This window comes from Meriones unguiculatus, chromosome 15, assembly GCF_030254825.1.
Source record: "Meriones unguiculatus strain TT.TT164.6M chromosome 15, Bangor_MerUng_6.1, whole genome shotgun sequence".
Taxonomy (NCBI): domain Eukaryota; kingdom Metazoa; phylum Chordata; class Mammalia; order Rodentia; family Muridae; genus Meriones; species Meriones unguiculatus.
This window is the reverse complement of record NC_083362.1, coordinates 68,490,089-68,509,237: the sequence shown is the minus strand read 5'-3', so window position 1 is coordinate 68,509,237 and position 19,149 is coordinate 68,490,089. Positions and strand designations below refer to the sequence as shown.

General features: G+C 44.8%; 1 protein-coding gene across 1 annotated transcript in view; it reads right to left on the bottom strand.

Moving 5' to 3' along the window:
- Positions 1–3,793: 3,793 nt before the first annotated feature.
- Rhbdd1 (rhomboid domain containing 1) overlaps positions 3,794–19,149 on the bottom strand; it is a 119,572-nt gene continuing 104,216 nt past the window's right edge. Inside the window, exon 7 of the mRNA XM_021635107.2 lies at positions 3,794–6,359. Coding sequence (XP_021490782.1) covers positions 6,265–6,359 — 95 coding nt within the window. The 3' untranslated portion in view covers positions 3,794–6,264. The remainder of the gene's footprint in view (positions 6,360–19,149) is intronic.

Sequence of the window (19,149 nt, the reverse complement as noted above, 5' to 3'; positions counted from 1 at the left end):
TGTACACAGAGGCACGTATGAAGTCTGTTTATGTATGTATGTTATGTGTTAGATGTAAGTAGGAAAAACTCTAAATTGTTGTTCCTCAGGGGGCATCTGGCTGGCCCGGGTCCGCTCCTTCCCTCAGGGCGTCCAGGTACTGGTATGCACAGATGCTGGACTTGAAGGAAGCTTAGCCTGGTGGGCACGTTAGCAGGATCTCAGTCTGGTGATGAATTGGGAGAGGGGGCTTTTCTGAGATAGTTTTCAGTGAAGCAGCTCTTAAGGGCATAAGGGCTCTATAAACCTTGGGAAAGTGGGTAGAGGTTTTTGGGGTGAATGTGCTTGGGCTAAGGTGCTAAGGATGCTTCACTTGCATGAAGAGGAAATCCAGGTTCTGGCCTGACATGTCCTTACATGTTGTAACCTGAAACCTGAAACCTGCTGGTGGAAGTGGGGGTTGCAAGACTACATGCACAGGGGCATGCAGGCCCAGAACAGGGAAGGAGAGCTCCTTATTCATCAAGATGAGATTTTAGGGGTGCAGACATGTCTTGACCTAACTGTTGCTCCAGGCCAGTACCCTTGGTCCCATGGCTTACTTGCCCTACACCATCTGAATAAAAATAAGTAAGTAGGTAAATAATTAAATAAATAAAAGAAAGAAGAAAGGAAATGACTGCTTCAAGGTATGGTGGAGAAAGTTTATTGCATATATGTGGGAGACCATAGCCAGAGGCAAAGACATCTGGGAGAGGCCGGAGTGGACATGACCAGACTGAGATGGGCCATGTGGAGAGAGGGAGGAGGGGAAGGGAGAGGGGAGAGGAGGAGAACCAGGTACAACAGCCAGGAGACACAAAGGTACAGAGAGAGGTTGTAACCAAAATGGTTGGATTATATAAGGAGCAGCCCAGCCCCTTGAGCTGGAGAGTTCAGGGTAGGGGGCAGGGTATACTAGACAGAAAGGAGGATTCTGTAAATAGGTAGGGACTGAGGGATGCAGGAAGAACCTGGCTGCCATCATCCAGTAGGGTATGCTAAGTTGGCATCTCAGCCATTTGTCCGAGGTTTGAAACTCAACATCATCCACCTTATTTTTTGAGACAGCATCTTTACTGGCTTGAAATTCACCAAGAAGGCTGGCTGGTTGGCTAGGGAGCCCCAGGTACCTACCTGTTTCTGTGTCCTCAACACTGGGATTGCTAGCATGTGCCACCATGCCTGGCTTTCTTTAATGTGGGTTCTGGGAGATTTAAACTTATCCTCATGTTCTCAAGGCAAACACTTATGACTGAGTTACTATTCCAGCAACCCCCATGCTTATTTTAAATCTACTTTGTGGTCTATCCTTACAACTGGCTTAGGAGGAAAAGTAAGGTGAGGAAAGGAAAGGAAGGGCCAGGGCTGGGAAGAATAGACTCTGAAGCTCTGTGAAGCACAGTTCTCTATTCAGGGTTGGGGGGAGAATAGAAATGAAACTAGGCTTCAAGCAAAAGGGCTGCATCAACCACGGGCAATGGGAAGTATGGGTCTCAGCCAACTATGAGCCTTAGCTGTCATGTTAGTTAAACAAGATGAGACTGCCTACTTCCAAGGTGACTTGAAGGGCTGAAAGTGTGAAGGCCAGCCTCCTTATGCTAGTGAGCATTTACATGGCTGTGGGGAATGCCCAAGAGAAACAACTTAAAACTAGGATTTATTTGGACTCAGTTTCAGTCCAAGCTTGTCTGGATGAACTGAGGTATGAAGAGGAGCCTTATATAGTGGGAGAATGCAGCAGAGACTGTTTACCTGACGGTGGTCAGAAAACAGACTGAGAGAGACCAAGACTGGCCCAGGTCAGCATATAGCCGCCAAGCTATATGCCAACACCAACTAGGTTCCACCTCTGAAAATTTCTATCACTTCTCAGCAGCAACACAAGCCTTCAACACACCAGCCTGAAATGGGGCAGGGTGAGCACCAGGGACGGGTCACATCCAAACTGCAACAGTGTGCTCTGCTGGACACGGGTATTCCTAGTGCAGTTATCAGTCAGAAATAGAGAATGTTAATACGGGTGACAGAATGTTACACTGGTCTCGGAGAAGTCAGTTTTCGTTAGAATACACATAACTAGGAGGTGAGATAGCTGAGCTGGTAAAATTCCTGCAACACAAGAATGAAGATCTAGGTTCAGATCCCCAACACCCATTATAGTCAAGCTTGGAGTGGTCTTGCATGAGGGCTGGAGTCAGGTGCGTCCCTGAACCCTCCAGCTAGACAGTCTAAGCCTATCAGAATGTCTGGTTCAGTGAGAGACCTTGTCTCAAAAAATTCAAGGGATGGTACTGGGGGCTGGAGAAATGGCTCATTGTTTAAGAACACTGGCTGCTCATACAGAGAACTGGGATTTAGTTCACAGCCACCATGTTGGGCAAACCAAAGCCAGTTGCGTGGGATCCAATGCCCTCTTCCCGTCTCCCTGGGCACCTGCACACAAACACACAAATGCACACACACTCTCCAAATGTTGCATACATGCAACGCATGGATGCATGTACACACGCATGCACATACACACTACACTTGAGAAGCACTTTGGCTTACCACCTGTCATGATACGAATGAGCTTCTTTCCATGTCAGTCCTCAAGTATTTACTGGTTCAGCAATGAGGACAGACAAGAGAAATACAGCTCCAGTTCCTGCCGTGGGGAGGAAGACATACTCTCACGGCACAATCAGCATTACCAAGTGACATGTGGGTAACCAAGAGACATAGACCCAACAACAACAGCAGGCCTGAGATGTGAGCCATGGTCCTCAGAGAGGCCTCAACCATCGGACAACATAAGGAATACATAACGGGCCAAGGGAGAGGAGATGCTGCTCCTTACACAATACCGAAAAGATCCTAGTAACAGAAGCATTCATAGCCTGGAAGGCAATGCCAGTGAGTCGGCTGTTAAGAATAAACGGGATGAGGTCCAGAGCTGCTGGGAGCCCAGTGGTTGAAGTTAATGGCTCTGACCTTTAACATTGGTCAACAGACAAACAATAAAAGATATCCAAGGTGGTGAGTGGTATTGCTAACACCGGCTTTGAAAGCCTGACTGGCAACAGTATTTAGGGTTGAGTGAAGAGGTATTTTAAGTACTGAGCCAAGTAATGAATTGAGAGGCTTCAAGGTCCTTCGAAGCTGACAGTTTGTTTATGATTCTAAAATACGGGAGGAGAAGGCAGAAAGTGGGGTCAGTGGAAATTAGGTTAGAAAGTTGCTGCAGTGATCCATGGGAAGGGACAGAAGAAATGATATACTTACGAGTAACTGAATACTTCTGTTCTGAATACCAACTCCCAAGAGAGGTCCGTTCTGTTTGGAGGGGGGCAGCTCTGTCACTCCTCTAGCCAAGTCATTTACTAGCTCCAGCCTCGCTAGCAGGCAACTTGGAGACTTGATGACACTTAAAGTCATCAAGAGGAAGCAATTTTAGCTAGTCCTTCCTCTTGAGGACCAGGAAAAGATTCTGAAAGAATCTGTAAAACTGACTGACCACACCAAACTGGGAACTGGACACATAAAAGACACTTAGAAGATCACTAATAAAAGAATCAAACTTAAAAGTCATCTCTGGGTGCTTACTCCCTGTTGGACGTAATCAGCTTCTGCTATGCTTAGTCCACTTCCAGTTTGCTGACATAACTTTGAGCATTCCTTATTGTGGATAGAGCAAAAACCAACAAAAACGTAACAGCAAACAAAAAAGTCCCAGACACAGAAAACAATAAGCACTGGCTACAGGCAAAAGCCCATGACTTGGACAACATAATTATTGTAACATCCAGAACATCTTTATTCTGAAAGACATTTGGTTTTCATTTATCACCAGAATGATCCTCCCCCACATCTGTTATAAACATTTGGTGACATCCCACTTCATAAATATAGAAAAAGTGCATATTAGAGCTATACCACCCCAAACCGGGATTTCATAGTCTTTGTGTCCAACAAGTCAAACGCAACAAGCAGGCACTATCACTGGGCTAAAGCTACACATACAAGCTGGTGTGATTCGAATACAATTGAAAATAACTTTGGTTGGAAAACAACAGTTAATGGGCCTTCGAGTATGGAGTGAGGGAGACAGGGAAGGTGAGGGAAGGTTAAGTGTCAGGCCTTGTTCTAGAGTCACTTGGAACCACACCACCACACAGGCATGATTTCATGTAGGTCTGCACAAACAATACTAGTATCTCAGAGTGTTAGGGCAGAATTTCCAGGAGTGAGCGAAGGATGACAAATAGGGTAGAGCTTAGTTCTCATCATGGTATGGAAGGTGACTGTACAGCTTGGGAGACAGGAATAATTTAGTTTGACCATTATAATTTAAATGTGTTTGAAGGCGCCAGGCTCATGGGCGTAATTCATAGCATCAACTAGCTATGGCTTTACACCAAATCAAACGAAGGGGCTCAGGCACCACTGTCTGGATCGCCTGTCCAAAAGCTCTCAGACTTTGAAAATTTGCTTAGCTCATTTATATGCAAGCGTCAAAGGCATTCCAGGTGGATTCACATGAACAACTATGGAGCTGCACAGCTGGAACGCACCAGATGTGTCAAATGCAGACAATAGAAAACCAGGACGTTAATAGACTCAAAATGTCAACCCTGGGCACCAGCTCATTTTAGCGCTGAACACTGGTTTGTAGTTTTATTTATATACTGTGAATTTCATACCTTCTTTCCTTCATCTCCTCCCGCCTTCCTTTCCTCCCTCTTTCGTTGGTGTATAGGTGTGTGTGTATGGTGTGGTGTGTGTGTATATTCTGGCTGGCTTAGAACTCCACATGTAGATCAGGTTGGCTCTGAACTCAGAGATCCCCCTACCCCTGGATTCTGAGTGCTGGGATCAAAGGTGTACGACACCACGTCTGACTTGTAAATTTTCATAATGAACATAGAGAACCTAGCTTGAAGTTTGTTTTGCTGGTTACATGTTTCTTGATTTAGTATATTAATTCATCTTCTGAAGGCAACACACACTCACATACATACTTTAAAAAAATATAAAACTGTAAACAAAGAAAGTCAGGTTCCACATGCTCCCCCAACAAGGCTAATCTGCATTAACAGTTAGTATTCTTTTCCAGATGTTTGCATTTTGCGTAAGAAAGCCTGTCTACAGCTTTTATAATCAGACACCACACAGAATGGTGAGTAAAGGAGGAACGCTAGTTGTTGCTCCAAACTCCCTTTGAACTAAACGCTCCATGACAGTAAGGCAGCAGGATATTCTGTCTCTGTCCTTTTATTCTCAGAACACAACCAAGGGAAATGCCTTCAGTGACGCTGACAATCTGTGCATTAAACACTGCAGTTCCCTGGGGCATTTTTTGGACATTTGTTTATGACAAATAGCAGGCACAGTGGCCAATGGAAAGGCACTTTTGTGAGGATAAAAAATACTTCCTGCAAGAGGGATTCCCAGCGAGAAATCCATGGAACAACCTCCCTTCGCTGTCCGTGTGGCACCTGCCAATGCTCTGCAGGAACAGTTAAACAGGCCTCGTCTCCCGCGCCTGGGGTGCTGGCTGTGAACCTAAATTGCTGGTGCCACGTGAAATCTGATGAATAAGCAGGTTCTCCCCCCACTTTAGATCTTTCTTATTCCCCTCCAGTCAGGCATGCTGCATGCAGAACACAGCTGGAGTTGTGATCACCGAGCAGACCCAGCGGCCTGAGCACCCTGAGGGGCCTGAATGAAAGAGAACAGAACATCCTGGAAACATCCTCTTTCCACACCATCATGGAAATATGTCAGCAGGACCGGGGGTGACGCTGCCCCTCCTGCCAAGCCAAGCACCTGGCATAGGATACCAGACAGAGTGACGGTGAATGCTTTCGCCTGGTAAAATAAAATAAAAATGATAAAAAAACAAACAAACAACTTTTTATCAAGGTCACATAGTCTTCAACCCCAATGTGGATGTACCACTGAGTCTGGAGGAAAGCAGAGAAAAGTGGAAATTGGTCCCAACTGAACAGGTGAGATCACAGACAGGCCACCTGGGGAAAGTTGTGCCCTTCCTGGGTCAAGCCTGGTTTCCAGACATGTCAACTGGGCTTGTGAGTCTGAACACATGGGGGCCGTGGAGTGACTTTTCATGGCAGACATGAGTTATCTGCACCAACAATGGTGTGCTCTGCTTTTGTTTAAAACCAATCAGGGGCATGGGGAGTAAACTGAACGGGCTATGGTCACACAGCTGGACCGTGGCTTCCCAGGCATGGCGCCACATCAGTGGCCATCAAATCTGTGAAGACGCTGTCTCCTCATTTCTTCTTCTGGCGTGAGACGGAACCCATACGGTGCTGGACCATGTCTGGTATTTCCTGCAGTGAGAAGGCAAAAAAGGGAAATCACACATCGCCTATCCATCGTTTTGACATTTACAAGGCATGGTGTACTCCAGTATTCCAAGAAGAGAAAACCAGCTGTTTTGGTGTCATCTTTGTTTCAACGTTAAAAAGACACATAACAAACATATTTCAAGTTTAGCTGTCAATACTAATTTCAACACAGACTAAATATTTTCAGTGTGGCTCAGCCCATGAACTTAATTGGATGCATTCTCAGCTTCTTGATACTCAGTCCACTTTGACATTTTTCTTCTACCATGCTCCATAATTTGCATCATTTACCCTTGCAAATGTCTTAAGGCCTCCTTTTCATTTATTTATTTATTTATTTTTAATACCCAACTCAATTAACTCTTCCGTAGCCCACTCCTGACTATGCTGGCTGGCTTCTCCTACTCAGCCCTGGGGCCTCCCTTTTCTTTCCTCTAACCTGCTGGTCCTACCAGTCAAGGCATCAAGAAGCACATCTGGCTGAGGGAAATGGGTCCTACCTTCCTTGAGGTGAAGGGTAGCAACACAATGAGCAAGTACCTGAGCCAGTGGCAGTATAACAAATGTTTCAAGAGATTAGTGTTCTGCCTTTATTTTTATACTCCTCTCAATCAACTCATCCCCTTTCAGCAACACACACACTTTGCTGGCTGACAGACAAAAACACAAGCATAATAGTTACTTCATGGCCTTTTAGTGCAGAAAAACATGTTACTGTCTTAGCCTAGATGAAAGATGACAGAGAATACACTTAAAACTTACACCTTAAACACTTTATGAATATTCATGATTCAAAGTTTTTACAGGATACATTTTTTGCTATTTTTATAAGGGAATTTGTCTTTGCTCAAAATGGTTAATTTTTGAAATAGCAAATATCTGAATCAAATCAACACAAGTTTATTGCTTAAAATTGCCTCATGTAATCAGATCCAAATCCAGCTTTGCTGTTTATGGCTGCTTTTAACAAGAGAATTTTTAATTGTACTTATGAACACAGGCCATTCAATATTTGACAGCCCACTGCAGATGAGCTAGAACTCTATTAAAATGAGCTGCGGGTAGAATCAGGAGCAAGTTTAACGTGGCACTGTTGCCACCAGGCCACCAGGCCTCTGTTGTGTTTTTAAAAGATGACCCACAACTGCCTTTGGGAGGACTAATAGTCTCATGCTGGAGAGAGAAGGAGTCAGGGGCAGAGGGTGAAGGTTCCATAGGTCCAGAGCTCTCCCCTCTCCCCCTTTCCTCCCTCTGGTTCCATCTGTAGTGCATTCAAGGATAACCAAGGCATAGCCAACAGAATGCCACATGCTGAGTAGAGAACTCACAGCCCTATCCACTTAGAGGTATGAAAGTCACTCCATTAATAGAGCCCTCTCAAGGGCTCCTATTTCACTTAGCTTTTGTTCCCAATCTAGTCATCCCAGTTCCACTCAGGGGCCAATTAAAGGACAGTGAGTGTTAGCAAGACATCTCAGGCCACCTGGCCAGTGCATAAGGGGACAATATTGGAGCCAAGGTTTTCTGACCTCTTACAACCTACCCAACTGCCATCCCTTCTTAAGCGCTGAACAAGTTAAACACCATAACTTCTCACCATGTCTAACCTTTCCACCCATGCTTGATGCTTCTCTCCATGGATATGTGGGGCTCACTGCTATCTGAACACAGGAAATGAGGGAAGTCTAGTCTAAACTAAGCCCATAACTCTTATGAGACTCGGCTAATATCAAAGACACAGGTCTAAAACCCCATTTCGAGTTTCATTAAATTCCAGCACAAACCACAGCGGTCCATTTCTGTCAGAGCACCATAGTGCCACGATTTCCACAGTACTGCAGCATTAGCTCAGGCCTCACTCTCTCTCTCAAAAATCCTTCAAAATCAGTTTCTGAGAATAGCAAAGCTATCCTAACTATCTGAGTTGCTTATTTCAGGATCCAAACACTATAACCACTTGGTTTAAAAGCAGTTTTCAAAGGAAAACACATCCCTGATATTCTGAAAGAAATTTTAAGTCAGCTGCCAGTCACCCACTCGCCTACTGCTTACTGTGTGTGCACAGTGGGTCAGCAAGATGTCAGGGGGCAAGCACGGAATCTGTCTACTCTGCCATGCAGGTCCATCGTTTGTGCTGACTTTTAAACACTTCATCTATTACAGTTCTCTCTCCTGGGACCTCAAATGTCTGGGATCCTGCAGACATGTCTCAAACTGTCTTAGTCTCCTGTGTCTGATACATGCTCACATTTGTTAAGTGTACAACACAGGGCCTTGGCCAGCTTCATATGGGTACAAGATGTCTCCAGTTTCATAATGAGAGCATGCTAGGGGAGAAGCAGAGATGGCTTCCTGGGTCTGCCTGGAACTCATAGACATGCCCCCACGCAAGACACTTCATGAGGTAGGCTCTAGTTGATTCCTGTGGGTCGGGGGAGGTGCTGAACAAGAGAGCTGGTGGCCCTCCACTGCTCTGGAGTGTAACAGCCTGACAAGATCCTACACTTCATTTATAGCTGTGGTTCTCAACATGCGGGGCGTGACCCCTTTGGGGGGGGGGGGCACATATCAGATATTTATATCACAATTCATAACAGCAGCAAAAGCACAGTTATGAAGTAGTAATGAAATAATCTTACCGTTTGGGGGTCACCACACCATGATGAACTTAAAGGGTTCATTAAAAGGTTGCATCATTAGGAAGGCTGATTGATGAACCAGTGATTTGTAGCTATTTATCTTTGAGTAAATGGCTTCCCTTATGTTGGTCATAGTTTCCTAGTTTATGAAATAGTATAGTGAGAGTAACTTCCCCATGAGACTATTAAGAGTACTGCAAGAGATGGTGCCTCTATCTGACTTAGCAGCCTGGAGTGAACACCTGTTACACCCCTAATGGCATCAGGAATCATATTGAATGCCTGTGTTTGAAGAGAACTAACTCCATTAAGATACGCACAAAATGAAATCCCAAGATTATTAACTCCTTAATAAAAAAAAAAGTCGTTATATTTGTGGATGCTTTCAGCGGTGATTTGTACACATATGGAATTATTAGCTACTAAAACTTTGCTTTCTAAAGGAATGAACAGCAAAAGGTAACAAACAAACTTCCCTGGGTAGCACACTTGTCTAACATAGAGGAGCCTTTGGGCTGTTGGGAAAGCCCCAGTGTCCAGCATGGAACTTTCATCCATTTAGTGAAATCTCACATTGACCATAGACAGGCTTGGGTGAGGTGACCCTACTCTGCAGAGGCTGGTAAAGAATATTAGTATTTATGAGACTCCACCCCATGTCCCTGTAAATGGAGGTCAGACCCCAATCTTGCTCAAAGAAACAGCAGGGATGCTTCAAAGGGCCTCGGGAACAATGCCCGGTTGAAGATGCCTTACCTCGATTACAGCACCAGTAGTGAGATCATACAATTTATTGATTTGTGGTTCTTGATAGCAAATTTTCAGTTTTTTGCCCTTATGTATAACGCAATAACCTCTACATTTTATGGTGAAGGGAAGGGAAACAATTTTCTCCAGATAAGAATTGCTGAGGAAGGCTGAGAGTTGATGGCCATTTTCCCTACTGCTCACCACCAGTGTAAATAGGGATGTTTAATTTGCTGGCATTCACAGATCTTTGCGCGTGAGCTCCTAAACACTCATGCCATTCAAATTATACATTGAAGTTGCTGGGTGGATCATATCTTTACCTTAAACTGGAGGGCTGAAGAGGAAAAACAAAGGGTAAAAATTTTAAATAGAGCACTAGCGCTCTGTGGTATATCTGTCAAAGAACAGGGCAGCATGGGTCCTCTGTTCTCTTTCAAGAATGTTACTTTATTACAATCACAAAGGCTCCTGACAGGACGACTAGAAGTCATTTACTTAAAAAGACCAGAAGGGTCTGGAAGAAACTGTAGTTCTACCAGTTTAGAAAGAAGGTCTCTGGAGGGGGGCGGACATTTAGTACAACTGTACTTTCAGGATCATTAATTGTATGATTTCTCACTCTCAAAATGGCTTGGATTTTACCTAAAACCATGTGATCTTCATACATATGGAAGTTTCATGATGGCTTGAAAGAAGGGTAACAGATAATCTCAGAATGAGAAAAAAACACTGACATTTCCATCCTGCCACCCAATCAAGCCAGCCAACCTCAAATCTCACTGGGTACCTGGGATCTTAGTGTGAAAAGCTCTGACATGCAGAGCAGTGTGACCCTGCTGTCATGTGGTTCTCTTTTCTTCAGTTGGTTGATGTTGAAGCCATTTAGTGGACAAGAGACACTTGAGACCAATAGGCAAGGAAGCCACTGAGTAAATTAAACTGTCAGGTGCGTGGTGTTTGTTTCTCAGAAAGAATCAGCACACACAGTTTAACTCTTCTCCATGCCCACCCAGGCATACTTCTTTTGGGGGTATATTACTTGACCAACTTTTATGAACTGAACACGTGGACGCAAACACACACGTAGAAATAACAGAAGGTGTCCAGAACCCAGAAGCTCCCACCTCTTCCTTTGAGAAGGGCATGTGGCTTCCTTTCTTGTTTTATCCATTCTAAGTGTAAACCATTCTAATATCTTCATCCTCTGGTCCTTATAGCCCTGTTCTTTCCTCCAAAGTCTCTGGGGTCTAAGCTGTCCCTCGCCATTCTCCTCCTCTTCCCTCTTATTTACTCTCTCTTCTCCCCCACCTCCTGTGCTGGTTTCTAATACATGGGTCCATTTTCACCCACACCATCCATAAAGGACTTCATAAAAGTCGATCTGAGGGGGCCTCATCTTTCCGTGACATTTGAGAAACTCTTCCACTTTGTTCTGTGTGGTCTTGGTCCGTCTTATCTTTCCAAGTAGAATTTTCTTATCTGTTTTGCAGGCAAACTGACATAGTAGAGTTTTAAGTAACTTACCAAGGCTCCAGCCCTCTTCCCCGTCCAGGGTGCCCCAGGAATGGATGTGGCAACACTGGCGACTCAGGCACTGGATCTATCTGAAAACACCAGGCACTTACCTTCTGCCCTGGCTAAGATTGCCCCGCAAGTGCCAATTTTATTTAGGATCCTAAATGTGTCTCTATCCCAGTGAGAAAGACTAAGGCTCAGCAGAACCCAGCATTGGGAGTTCACTGTGGTTTCAGAGCGCACAGAAGGCGAGAAGCAGCAGCTGACTGAGAGCCGAACTTGAGCCCCAGTCTCACAAGCATCACTACAACAGGAGAGATTTTAAATGAAGAGTTAAAGATTCTGATGTAAAATTTGTGACGTAAAAGTGTTTAGAAAACTCAGTTTTTCTTGAATCTCTTCAAAGTTTTCTCCCCTTAGCGCTTTACCGTGAGGGGTTTCAGTGGGTCTGAGAATGGTGTTCAGAGGCTTGTCTATACAGTTAATAAGGCTGTAGAAGCTTCTAAAATGTCCTAGTCTGTAACAGGATGCTTTTTGTCTGTAATCTGGAGGTGCCTCAGTTTACCTAATCACAGAAGCTGAATATGGAGGTTCAGAGAGACTGTCCATCCCTGAGAAGCCCTTCCCTTCTCCTGTCCATTTAGATGTCCCACTTTTATCACTGGAAATCATCTAGGTATATTTACTGGGGAAATACATACAGTCTCTGAGAAAACTAGACACAGGCTCCCCAAGGACAGAAGCTGTAGTGTATCCTTTGCTCCAAGTTCCACAAGCTAATACACATGATGCCACAGAGACAGAGAAAAGGACACTCAGCACCAGACATGGGTGTAAGGCTATAAGTAACAACGGAAAATAGAAACCTGAAAGTAAAATATAGACATCAACTTTGTGCTATGGGTCTATGGGGCAGGGGTTAAGTAAAACATAAGAAACCTAAAAAAATGCTAGAAAAAGGATAAAAGCCCGTTAGCATACTTAATTAAATCCCACTCCTCTCAGCAGCTGTGGGGGTGGGGTGGCTGGCCTTTCCTGATGTTCCTTCCAGTCGAGTCCATAGCAGACAAAAAGGAACACAGAAGTATGGCTGCTCCCCACCGCAGCCGGGCTGCTTTTGCTCAAGTCCTGTAGGCCTTCAAGAGTCCCCTCACTTTGTCTATACATCTCAGGCCTCCGTGGCCTCTGCCTATCCTGACATTTGTCGGGAAGGGATGGGGCTTGCCACTGTCTGCTTAGAGCTGGCTCTCTTGAAGGTGGGACTGGGGTGTGATGGAAGAGGGCAGACAGAGACGTTCTAGTGGCCTCAGAGCCCAGGCGGGAGTCTCCTTCTCACTTCTTGCTCCTCGATCTTGGGGTTGTATCCGAGAACGTTTTAGTCTCACTCTTTAACAAGGGAGAGGCCGGCTGGGGGTGTAATGTGCAGCGCAGCAAACTGAGATAAAAATGTGAATGCTGTGTCTGGACACAGTGGCGCACGCCTGCAATCCCAGCACTCGGGGAGGCGGAGGCAGGTGGGTTTCTATGGTTCGTGGCCAGCCTGGTCTACAAAGCGAGCCCAGGACAGCCAAGGCTACACAGAGAAACCCTGTCTCTAAAAACCAAAGTAAGTACGTACGTAAATGAATAAATACATAAATGAAACAATAAAAAGAAAATAGAAATAAAATTAAATGCATTAGCTCCTTCTGAGATACAATGAGGCTGGGCCCAGCCTCTTGCCACCTGCTATGTCCTTCATCTTCAGTGAATGGTGGTGCTCCTAGGCACAGTGGTTTCCAACAAATAGCAACCACATAGCCAATGGTGGCAGACGCAGAGCTGAGATCCTAGCCACTCAAAGGCTCTAGAGCAAGAGTGCCGGACAAAGCTAGGTGGTGTTAGGCACGGCTGGGGCTGGAGAGCTGTCACTGGTGCCCGGCCTCCAGCTTGGGTGTGCACAATTCACCAGGTGGGGCTCTCTATGACTCCACAGGGACTTCAGACTCTTCATGTGTAAGTGGCTGGCCCGGACTTGTGATACTTCTGTATGGAGGTTCATGTGCCCATGACCAGTTCCCAGCTAGTCATCAGGGCTGGCAGGGTGCCCTGGAGAGCACAAATTTGCCCTGTCTGCTGCCTGGAGCCAGGATAGCCTCTCTGGAGGATGGTGCTTGGTTCTGACTCTTGGTAGCTGGACAAGGAACCGCTACGTGGTGCTCATTGGCAGCGTCCTTCAACTCATTTGGTCTCATTCGATGCCCTGCTCCGACACTCCCCAAACATTTACAATTACTTTACATTTTTCTTTCTTATTAGAGTATTTGTATATTCATTTAAAAACTGGAAAAGCTAATGGAAAATTCAATTCTTGTGATGTTAATGCCTCAGATTATTAAAGTAACCTGTCAATACTAAGAAACAACCATCAACAATGTTATCAAGAACATAATTCCAGACCTCATTCGGATTTTATTTTTTTATTTTTTTTTGTTGAAAATTGTGTTTTTATTACTATAGACATACAAACCTTACATGTTCACAAGTAAACTTTGTCACATAATTTAAAAGTGGAGAATACATTGTGACCAAGTTTACCATACATCATGAGAGAAAAGATTAATCATATATTCGGAGCCAAGAAATAATCTAGAGGACCCAGGCTTGAGTCACAGCACCAACAAGAATCTGTTTGTGTCTCCAGTTTCAGGAAATCTAACATCCTGAAGGCATTCATCTGACACAATCATAGCATGTGAAGAATTCATATACACATAAAATTAATACAAAAAGTATTTTAATACCAAAAAAAGCAAGACCAAAGGCAAGCTTGTAGCACAGAAGAGTTCTTTTTAAAGTCATTTTCATGGAAGATGACAGTATTGCAGTTACAGGCTTCTTTTTACCACCTACAGAGACTCCCATAGGCAGAGGCCACATTATTACAGAGCTTCTCTGCAGGAAGTATTTGTAACTGGAAAGTGGTACAGGACGAAATGGTAGATCAGTGAGATATGCAATGGAATTAAAGGCCACCACGTTTTAGGAGGAATTCCATAACTACATTCTAGAAAAGACATTAGGGAGAAGCAAAGGAAAATCCAGGCAGTAAGAACCAAAGGCAACAGCCAACACAAAAAGTTACAACACACAGAAGAAGTCAGGAAGCACAATTTGTGGAATAGATAAAAGCCATTCTACATCCAAGGATGAACAGATCAGGGCTGAGTAATGCCACTTTACTGTCTATGACCTCACTAGACGATCTAGCTAGAAGGAATACTGTTAGATTTTCATCTGTGAGCTCATTCGGATTTTAAAAGCCAGTTTTAAAAGTTTTTTTCCATGGTCCAGTCCAGGGGATCACAGTTCACCTAGTCTCTTGGCTTGTGGGAGTTTCTTAGTCATTCCCTTTTCTCCTGTGACTTTGCCTGGCCGATACCCACTGGAAATTCCTCAGTTACGTTTGCTTGATAGTTGACCTCTTATTGGACTGAAGTTCTGAGTTTTGACAAAGAAAAAAAAAAAAAAGCCAAAGAAATAATGTGTGCTTTTTGCCCCACATCAAGGACACATGTTGAGGCTAACTCTAAGCAGTTGGCTAAGGACTGTTTTGCTAAGCTTCTCCACTGTACATTTCTGGTAAGATTTTATTTTTATCTGTGTTATTTATGTGTATGTACTCGTGTCTGTCTGTGTGTGAGCATGTGCACATATGAGCAGGTGTCTGTATAGGCCAGAACTGTTGGATATGCTGAAGCTGGGGTTATGCCTGGTTCTGAGATCTCCAACATGGGTGCTGGGAACTGAATTCTGGTCCTCTGCAGGAGCAGCCAACATCCATGACCGCTGAGCCATCTCTCCAGACCCATTGAAAAAACTTTGTTTGCGTTCCAAGAGGATACAGTTTAGTTCTTTGCCTCTGTGAGTCCCCAGGATAAGATAGAAGTGGGGAGTCTGGGCATTTCAGAGGAGGTTTGTCACCTGGTTACTCATGCTTGGGAACAGGCAGGAAGTGGTGACCTCACTCAGGGTCGTAGAGGCAGGTGAACTGCTGTGAGTTCAAGGCCAGCCTGGTCTACAAATCAAGTCCAGGACAACCAAGGCTACACAGAGAAACCCTGTCTCGAAAGAAAAAAAAAAAAAGGAGAAAAGGATTTGTGTTCGGTGAGGTTGCCAGTAAGCCCACACACCCAGTTTTTACTGCACTCCTGCATGACCATGAATGTGATGCACATTAGCCATTGAGGAGGCTTTCAACTGAAAATATCCAGGTTTCATTCAGTACTTGCATTTGCCAGCAGGTGGAAGCAGAGGCCCACAGCACGGAGTCTGCAGATGAAAACTAGGACAGGTTCCAGTCAGCCAAGCATTCCGCATGGTAAGCAGAATAAGGGCCATTTGGAAACAGATGGGCTCTACGGAAGATGCTGCGCCAGATATTAGGGACTTGTTTACTGTCTAGATGGTCTGTGGGCTATTTGCCAGCACCCAGCAGCTTCCAGATCACATCACAGTTCTTCCTGAGGAAAGACGAACACGGCGTCGAGAGAGAAGGTAGCTAGCGCACATAGAGATTTCTCATCAGGTCCAAAGTCAGAATTCATTTTTGCTCTTGTGCCTCGTGCTGCCTGACTGCCAGTCTTTAGCTCCCTTGCAGCCCTCACTCCAAATCAGAAAGATGAACGCATACAATTTGGGGTGGCTTCAAGACTAAATGCAGTAACAACAGCAGTAAACAGTGGCTCTGCTCACTGGTCCAGATGGCCACTCCAACCTGCAGCCTTTCCTATTCTCACTGCTGTAACAACGCTTCCACCAGAAACAGCTTTACGAGAGGAAGCATTCACTTTGCTCATGGCTTCAGAGTTTAGTACAAAGCTGCTTGGTACCACATGCCTGAAGAGAGCATGGGAGCAACAAGAGCATGCGTGAGGCAGAGGATCTTTCCTCACGGTGGACAGGAAGCAGAACGAAGCGGAACAGGAAGGGGTCAGGTCAGGACATAATTATCAACGACACACACCAGTGACCTAGTTCCTTCAACCAAGCTGCCCCTCATACTTTTCGGTACCCGCTAACACTGCAATTCTATTATAAATTCTGCAGCTGTATTACAAATCCATCAAGGGGTTAAATGACACATTTAGTTAGCACACACACAGGTGCGTTTTCCTAATCTGGACACTTCTCTTGTTGAAATTAATTTTTATTTATGTGTGTGTGTGTGTGTGTGAGGCTTTGCGGGTACAGAAGCAGGCATTAGGTTGCCTGGAAATGGAGTTATACATGGTTGTTGAGTTACCATGTGAGTGCTGGGAACTGAACCTGGGCCCTCTGGAAAAGCAGTAAGCACTCTTCCAGCTGAGCCATCCCTCCAGCCCCAGATCTGGGCATTTCTTAATGTAAACATGTTTATAGTCAAGAGTCATCTCTGTGTACCCTTCCTTCAGCCCTCACACCTGCTCTGGCCACTCTCTTCATGAACGTCAGACAGAAGGGAAGGAGGAAGAGACAGAGGGAAAAGGCTGATGGATCAGCTCTCGCTGTGACAATAATACAATTACGCTGTGCGTAATACAGTAGTAGTTCTGAGTGTGGACAGCCATATGAGGACAGTCAGAACATGGTTTGACTTGTTTTTCTCTTTTCTTGCAAACGCTGGGCTGACTAGGACTTAAGAACAGGGAATGCCACGAGTTTGGAAAATCTGCAAAGCCCCTCCTGCACAATGATTTTTGCCAGAAGAATTCGCCAGTTTAGCTTATGACTGGGAGCTAGCTGCAGCTTGTCTGTTGGTGCAAGCTTAGAAAGGCACCGGTGTGGACAGGACATCTGTCTCTTCTTCCTGCACTCCATATGATGAGGTCCGAATCTTCACTGTGGTGCATTTACAGCCTTGAATGGGTTGTTAGATGAGGTCTCTACAATGAGGCTGGTGCCCTTGTAAGGGGATGGAGGGGTGAGAGCTTGATGGCTGCCAGAGGCACAATGGGGAGGCTATCATCCTAGGCAAGGGACAGCACCAGGACCCAGTCATGGTAGCACTTAGAACTCAAATAGAGGAAGCTAGGAAGCCATAGGACTTGAAAATACAAGTCAGTCTGTTATGGTTCTCATGAATTTGCATGGGCCCTGGAGTTCTTGACAAATTCAGGAGCAAGAATGTGTCAAGAGATGAGATGTATCATATAAAAAATAATATTATATATATGTATATGTATATATATATATGAATGCTGTCTTAAAAGCCATAAATATTCACACTATACCTTTTTCAAATACCACAAGCCTAGTCAGTTTATAAATACATGTTCAGATATTGACACCAATGCATAATTATGGAAATAACCCTTGGCATAGGAAATTGTCCCTGACAATCTTACTGGACCAGGGAAGCATGGCAAGTGTTCAAAGCCATCATTAAAGCTAAAAGCCCTCTGGGCATCCATCTCTTGCAGGTGGAACCCTGGACATGACAGTGAGATAGTCAAGCACAGGGCTGGGCCTAAGACTCTATGGATGGACAGCCCAGGGTAGATCCATCACAGAAAGAAAGCAGCTTCCATCTTATGGCCTCATTCTTTGCCAGACAAAAGTGAGAGAGAGAAATTGAGAGAGAGAGAGAGAGAGAGAGAGAGAGAGAGAGAGAGAGAGAGAGAAAGGCAAAGAGGATAAGAGGACACGGGGGAGAGAGAGAGAGAGAGAGAGAGAGAGAGAGAGAGAGAGAGAGAGAAAGGCAAAGAGGATAAGAGGACACGGGGCCAGGGGGCTGAAAAACAGACAAAGAAGGCACTCTGGACAAAGTGTGATATATGTTCATGCCTTTCGAGTAGCAAGGCCTAGCAAATAACTTGGAAGGTGAGGACGGTCCAACCCTGTTTCCTTCCCAAGTGGATAAGCTAGGAGATAAGCAGCCTGAGAGGCCTTCTGGAGAAATACACAAACAAGCAGGAGCCTCGGTCCTTGGTCCTCAGAGCTCTGCCATTCTTATGTGGGTCAGGGTCAGCCCGGGATTGTGACGGCTAAAGCCAGTTCTGTGATGTGATAAACTATCCTAGAAGAAGCACGTGTTTCTGAGAGTGATGGCATTGAGCCTAACCCTGAGTCTCATTCCCACTTTCTGTGTGGTCTTCTAGGTCTGATGAACTCACTCCTACCCAGAATCCTGACCTCGTGTGCCGTTAGACCCTGTGCCTCTGTGTGCATCTCTTATGCATGCATGCATGCACCAATGTTCTTCATGTACTTGTATCTGCACACACACACTCTACATTCATGTCTACATTAACATACACAGGAAGAGGTTGCCCTGAGACCAAAGCATAGCACCCTCAACAAACACATCCTCCTAGGAGTTTCTCAGGGAGATTTATGTGCTCTTGACCAAGTGTCCCTTTAACTACCTTGAACTGGCCAGAATTAACCTCAAAAATGATTCTGAGATGTTCTATATTATTGAGATTTGATAACAGTGCAAGTGAGCTACTCCTAAACACCTATTCACTCTTATCAGGAAAGCAAAGCTAACTTTATAAACCGAAGAGGAGAAAACAGAACCAAACTTTGTGAACTTAAGACACCACAACCGGACTCATTTTGGACAGCTAAAGGTGTAGATGAAGGGAAGGTAAATTGCTCTCTAAGCATTTTTAGAAACATCTAAATTTGTGGCTTGGTCCTACAAAAAGTACTAGAAGTTCTCTCTGTGGTTTTAGGCAAAAAAAAAAAAAAAAAAAAAAAAGATTTCATAAAGTTTTTGATGAATGATGGTACATGCTTAACCCCAGCAATCAGCAAACAGAGGCAAGAGTTAAGGTTAGCCTTGGCTACATAGCAAGCCCGAGGCCAGCCTGGTCAACAAAAGAGCCTATCATTGGGTAGAGTAT